Consider the following 6,724-nt stretch of genomic DNA (forward strand, 5'->3'; position numbering starts at 1 on the left):
CTTTAAAATTTGAGATACTATGATTCAATCTTCAAGACAGTTCCTCAGTGAGATGAGCAGAACCAGAAAAACATTGTACAACCTAAAAGCAACATGGGGGTGATGATCAACCCTGATGGACTTGCTCATCCCTTCACTGTAACAACCAGGGTCAATTTTCAGCTATCTGCAATGGAGAATACCATCTGTATCCTGAAAAAGAATTAAGGACTTTGAACAAAGACCAAAGACTATTAACGTTAAATTAGAAAAAAAAAGTATTATATTATAATGAAATTTTACTATCTCATACTTTATATTTCTTCCTTAAGGATATGATTTCTCTGTCATCACATTCAACTGAGATCAATGTATAACATGGAACCAATGTAAACACTAATAGAATACCTTCTGTGGGGGGTGGGGAGAGGGAAGCAAGAGTGGGGGAAAAATTGTAGAACTCAGAATAAATAAAATCTTTCTTAAAAAAAAAAGACAGGGGCGGCTAGGTGGCTAGTGGATAAAGCACCGGCCTTGGAGTCAGGGGTACCTGGGTTCAAATCCAGTCTCAGACACTTAATAATTACCTAGCTGTGTGGCCTTGGGCAAGCCACTTAACCCCATTCGCCTTGCAAAAACCTAAAAAAAAGATAGTTCCTCAGTGCACAGGGCAAGGAGGAAAGAATATACTAGAAACTATAGCAAAGTGTTATACTAAAAAATACCCTGGAGTGAGAGTCAATCATTTAATAAACATTTGCTGTTGTATGTTGTTGTTTAGTTAGGACCAACTCTCCCAATTTGGTGTTTTCTTGCAAAGATATGGGAGTTTATCATTTCCATCAGTAACATTAAGTGCCTACTATCAGTACTGTGCTAAGGATACAAAGACAAAAAAAATTCCTGCTGTAAATAAGCTTGTATCTGAGGAAGGGGGAGAGAGAGGCAATATTTAAGTAAAGAAAGTGAGGTAGCTCAATGAAGAAAGTAAATTCATTATTCTAAGGTGGGGGAGAAGTCAGTACAAAAACTGTGTGAAAGAAAGAGAAAGGGTCAGTTTGGCATTTGATCAGAGTATAGGAAGAGGAGTAAATAATAACAAAACTAGAAGATAAGCTGGGCTTGGTTGTAAAGGACTTTAAGAGCCAACAGAGAATTTTATATTTGCAGAGAAGCCATTGGAGTTTGGTGAGTAGAGAAGTGACATGATCAGATCTGTACCTATAGAAAAACTACTTTGGCAGTTGTGTCATTGGAGCTATATAGACCAGAAATGTGAGGCAGGGAAACCACTATAGGAAGGCACTTCAATAGTCCACCTAAGGGATAAAATCTGAATTAGAGTATAAGAGAAAAGGAGGGATGATTAAGAGATTTTGAAAAGGAAAAAACAATTTGATTGAAGTGAGCTGAGCAGGAGAACACTGTACACTTCAACAGCAACATTGTGTGATGATCAACTATGATGGACATAGTTCTCAGCAGTACAATGATCAAGGGAAATTCTAAAAGACTTGTGATAGACAATGACTTTTAGGGAAAGAACTATGGAGTCTGAATGCAGATCACAGCATACTATTTTCACCATTTTAAAATTTTTTATTTTTTTTCCTGTGGTATTTCTCTTTTGTTCCAATTCTTCTTTCACAACATGACTAATATGGAGATATGTTGGACATAACTGTACTTGTATATCAGATTATCAAGGGGAAGGGGAAGAGAGGGAGATAAAAAAATTTAGAATTCAAAATCTTTCAGAAAATGGATGCTAAAAATATTTTTATATGTAATTGAAAAAAAGAAAAGAAAGCAGTAAGAATTGGCAACTGATTGGATATGTAGGTGAAAGAGACTGAGAAGGTGGGAATGATGCTAAAATTGTAAACCTAGTAACTAAAAAGATGATGTCTTCACTAGAAATGTGATTCAATCATTTTTCAATCATACCTGCTTCTTCTTGAGCCCATTTAGGATTTTCTTAGTAATTGCTTAGGAGCAACTGGCCATTGTCTTCTCTAGTCTATTTTACAGATGAAGAATTAAGGTGAATAGGGGTTAAATAATCTGCCCAGGATCACACAGCTAGTAAGTATCTGAAGGAAGACGAGTCCTATGACTCCAAGCCTGATGTTCTATCTACTATGCCCCTGGGCTGCCCACAACAGAAATAAGGATGTGAAATCTGAGCTGGTCAAAAGAAGGGAAGAAAATTAGTTTGGACATGTTGAGTTTGAGATATCTTCAGGACAGCCACTTGAAAGTAAAAGAAAGTTAGTAATTCTGACTGAACCATAAGAGTCTTCTGCATAGAGACAATTAAACCCATAGGAGCTTATAGGGTTATTAAGAAAGAACATGAGGGGCAGCTAGGTGGCACAGTGGATAAAGCACCAGCCCTGAAGTCAGGAGTACCTGGGTTCAAATCCGGTCTCAGACACTTAATAATTACCTAGCCGTGTGGCCTTGGGCAAGCCACTTAACCCCATTTGCCCTACAAAAATCTAAAAAAATTAATGAATTAAAAAAAAAAAGAACATGGGGCAGGCCCAGTGAATGGAGTGCTGAGCAAGGAATCCAGAAGATTCATTTTCCTGAGTTTTATTTTTATTTTATTTTTGTTTAGGTTTTTGCAAGGCAAATGGGGTTAAGTGGCTTGCCCAAGGCCACACAGCTAGGTACTTATTAAGTGTCTGAGGCAGCATCTGAACTCAGGACTGGTGCTCTATCCACTGTACCACCTAGCCACCCCCATTTTCCTGAGTTCTAATCTGCCTCAAGACACTTGAGAGCTCTGTGAACCTGGGCATAAGACACTTAACTCTCTTGGACTCAGTTTCCTTATAAGTAAAATAAGCTGGAGAAGGAAATGGCAAATCACTCCTTTCCAAGAAAATTCCAAATGTGTTCACAAAGAATTAGACACAACCAAACAACAACAAAAAGAAAAAGATAGAGAGACAACAGTCCAAGACAAAGTCTGAATATACTCATAGCTCTGTAATTTTGGACAAATCAAAGCAACAAATGCTAGAAGGGATCTTATATAAGCATGATACAATGGGAAAAGTAATGGCTTTTAAGAAAGGTTTTTCAAGGATGAAGGTTCAAATCCTTCCATTGTCACTTTTGTGATCTTAGTCAAGTTAACCCTCTGAAACTCTGCTTCCTCATATATCAAATGAAGGAATTAGACTTATTGTTAAATTGCTTCAGTCTTTTTGTAATTCTATGGAGTTGCTGTCTATCGGGGTTTTTTTTTGGGGGGGGTTAGATTTTTCAAGGCAATGGGGTTAAGTGACTTGCTCAAGGCCACATGGCTAGGTAATTATTAAGTGTCTGAGGTTGGATTTGAACCCAGGTACTCCTGACTCCAAGGCCAGTGCTCTATTCACTGCGCCACCTAGTCGCCCCTATCAGGTTTTCTAGACAAAGATATGATTTGTCATTTTCCTTCTCCAGGGTATTAAGGCAAACTGGTTAAGTGCCTTGCCCAGGGTCACACAGCTGGTGTCTGAGACCACATTTAAATTCAGATCCTGCAGCCTGGTGCTCTACCCACTGAACTACCTAGCTGCCTGAACTAGGTGAACTTTAAAATTCCTCCATCTCTAAATCCTATCACCATCTAGTTCCAATGCCTCATTTCACAGAGGAGAAAAGTGAAGCTGAGAGAGACAGACTTGACTGAAGTGGATTTGCAGCATGTTGCAGGGCTAGAAAAAAATTAGAAAACTAAGGTACTCTGACTTTTAAGTCCTGTGCTTTTCCCACTACATCACAAATCAGGTCAATTCTGACCTCTAATTTTTTTCTTCTATAAAATAGAGATGATAGCTTAGATTACCTATTTCAATGGATTATTGGGAAGGAAACACAATTCTATTACTATTATTAGGGGAAAGGAGGTAGACTGAAAAACTTCCCTAAATGCTCTTAGAAATACAAGTATGAAATCAAGGTGAGAGAATATCAAAAGGTTAGGAGGAAAAAACTGAAAATTTCAGGAGAAAAAACAGTAATTTTGTACCTTAATGAAGACAATTTCTTTTTTTTCCCTTTTTTTCTTTTAGTTTTTTGCAAGGCAATGAGGTTAAGTGGCTTGCCCAAGGCCACACAGCTAAGTAATTATTAAGTATCTGAGGCCAGATTTAGACTCAGTTACTCCAGCCTCTAGAACCAGTGCTCTATCCACTATGCCACCTAGCTGCCCCTGAAGAAGAGAATTTCAAAAAGACTTAAAGGAAATTTCAAGGCTAAGGATCTTGGAATTTCAGCGCTATTATTTACTATCAGTATGACATATATAATCTATATTAAATTGTTTCCTATTTTCAGAAGAGAGAAGAGGGAGAAAATTTGAAACTCACAGTCTTGTAAAAATGAATACTAAAAATTATCTTTATGTGTAATTTTAAAAATAAATACTATTAAAAAGGAGGAAAAAAAAGAAATTCACTATCAGTGTGACCTTAGGTAACACTTAAACTGAATCATCCCTGGTAAAATGAAAGGGATGCATTTATGACCTCCTTTCCAATGTTAACACTTTTATAATCCTCTCTCCTAGGTAAAGTAATAGTCCTCCAGGTTCTTGGACTACCAGTACTCAGAGAGGTGACATTTCAAATCAGTGGGGGCCTTTCCCCCCAAAGTCCTGATGGCTACTACCTTAGCTTGGAAGAGATAGGAAAGAGACAGAGTGGAGAAGGGAAGGGATAGCTGGAGAGAAGAGGGAGAAGAAGGTGGGAGAGATACAGAGCAGATTTAGAGAAGGGTGGAAGAGGAAAAGAAAAAAGGGAGAAAATTAAGTAGGAAGAAGAGCAAAGATACAAGAGCAGTGGGAAGGGAAAAAAGGAAAAGAAGAGAAGGGCAAGGAACAATACAAGAAGGGAGAAAAAAAGGGGAGTGGGGACACATAAAATAGGGAGGCAAGGGAGAAAAAGAGAAAAGGAGAGAAAGGAGAGCTACAGGAGGAGAGGGAGAGAGGAGAAGTACAAGGATGGAAAAGTGGAGGAGGAAGAGGAGATAAAGGAGACAGGGAGAAAGGTGAGGGAAGAGAGGCAGGAGGAGAGGGAGAAAGGAGAGAAAGTAGGAGAGTTACAAGGAAGGGAGAGACAGAAGAGATATAGGATGGGAAGTAGAGAGAGGAGAGAGATATATAGGAAAGGGGAAGAGAAAGGAGTTATAAAAGGGAAGGGAGACAAAGAGGAGAGATACAGGGAGGGAGAGGAGAGTTACAGGAGGGGAGGGAAAGAGGAGAAACCTAGGAAGGGAGGAAGAGAGGAGAGATGTGGTGGGGAGGGAAAGAGAAGACAGAGGAGGGGAGGGAGAGAGGAGATAAAGAGATTAATAGGAGAAAAGGAGAAGAAAAAAGTAGTCACAGGAAAGTAGGGAGAGCAGAGGAGATATAGAAGGGGGGGAAAGGAGAGGCAGGAGGAGCAGTGCCCAGAACACAGGCACTTAAATGTTTATGGAACAGAGGACGAGGAGCCGTGCAGCAGGAGAGGGCGAGTAGAAGGGCAACAAGGCGAGGGAGGGGAGGCAGGAGGAGAGAGCAGGGGCAGAAGGAGCGGGGAAGGGGGAGGAGAGGAGGGAAGGGCCCCGAGGACCCTAAGGCGCCCCCCGCCCGTTCCCGACCAGACACCCCTTTCTCCGGCCCCCCGAACCCCGCTACCTTGAGCGCCAGGTGGTGGACGCGGCCCTGACCGAGGTGCCCCAAGAGCTGCAGGAGCCCCACCAGCAGGAGCAGCCGGCGGCCGGGGCCGGAGCCCCGGCGGAAGAGGGGGACTGAGGCAGCCATGTTTGTTCCAGCATCACAGGCCGCCCCACCCACCCCCTTTGCCCTCACAGCTCACTTCCGGGGTCAAAGGGCGTGGCCACCGGAAGGTGGGAAAGGCCATTCGGTGCAGGTGGGCGCCCTGGCGTGCTCCCAGGTGCTTCAGGCTTCCCCGTGCGATCCTCGTCCGTGGAAGCCAAGCGGCAAAAAGGTCCCGACTCCGGCCTCCCCCAGCTACCTCACGTGGTGCGGCCTGTTGCTCCGCAGCGCTGGTTTGGCCTTTACCAGGGGAGCGCCGAGGGGGAGAGCGCGGCAGCTTGGGCCGTTGCGATGGCAACCGCTGCTTTCCTCCCCCTCCCCCCAGCACTGGATCAGAGGAGGCCCATGGAGACTCGGCTTTGGAGCTGTTCAGTCTCAAGAAGATAAAGCCTGATGGACAGGAACCTCCTTCCCCGTTAGCCAGGGTGCCGGGCGGCAGAGAGGGTGAGGCCGCTCCCCGGACCGAGGAGACACTCACTGCCAGGCGGACCGGGCACAGGTCGTTTAGTTCACCCCGTAGCAGAGCGCCGGTTCTCTCCCTTTGAAGACCTCTAGTGTTGGCAACTTACCTGCTTCCTATTCTGATTTGGGACGACATGGCATTGTTTGAAAGCTTTTCTTCCTAACAATATCTTCTTCGCAAATTCCACCCAAACATACAGCTTGTTTTTTAGAAATCTTTTGCTGCCCTTGTCCTTGCTTATAAGCAGGCCCCTGGAACAAAACTGACTAGAAGCAGTTGCTTCCGCTGGAACCTCCCTTGGTATGGAGGCTGCTTTTAAGGCCTTTGGATTCTTTTGCATAGGGTTATTTTGTATTTGGATTATTGAAATAAGTGCCTTTACTCACCAAATGACATACTTTTCCTTTATCAAGCCCAGCAGATAGGCACTGAAGGCATTAAAAAATTGCAAACCAAGAAATTTAATA

The 6,724-nt window shown here is 42.8% G+C and overlaps 1 protein-coding gene across 7 annotated transcripts in view; it reads right to left on the reverse strand.

Annotated features, from left to right (window-relative positions):
- GPR107 (G protein-coupled receptor 107) overlaps positions 1-5,815 on the reverse strand; it is a 147,378-nt gene extending 141,563 nt beyond the window's left edge. For 4 of the 7 annotated variants that reach the window (XM_074210951.1, XM_074210953.1, XM_074210952.1 and 1 more), the window contains exon 1: positions 5,654-5,812. In XM_074210951.1, the coding sequence (XP_074067052.1) occupies positions 5,654-5,779 (126 nt within the window). In that variant the 5' untranslated portion in view covers positions 5,780-5,812. Of the gene's footprint in view, positions 1-5,653 lie in introns of all 7 variants that reach the window. The other 3 variants (XM_074210949.1, XM_074210954.1, XM_074210955.1) reach the window with 3 other exon arrangements.
- Between the last annotated feature and the right edge of the window lie 909 nt (positions 5,816-6,724).

The sequence above is a fragment of the Macrotis lagotis genome, chromosome 1, assembly GCF_037893015.1.
Source record: "Macrotis lagotis isolate mMagLag1 chromosome 1, bilby.v1.9.chrom.fasta, whole genome shotgun sequence".
NCBI classification, from domain to species: Eukaryota; Metazoa; Chordata; class Mammalia; order Peramelemorphia; family Peramelidae; genus Macrotis; species Macrotis lagotis.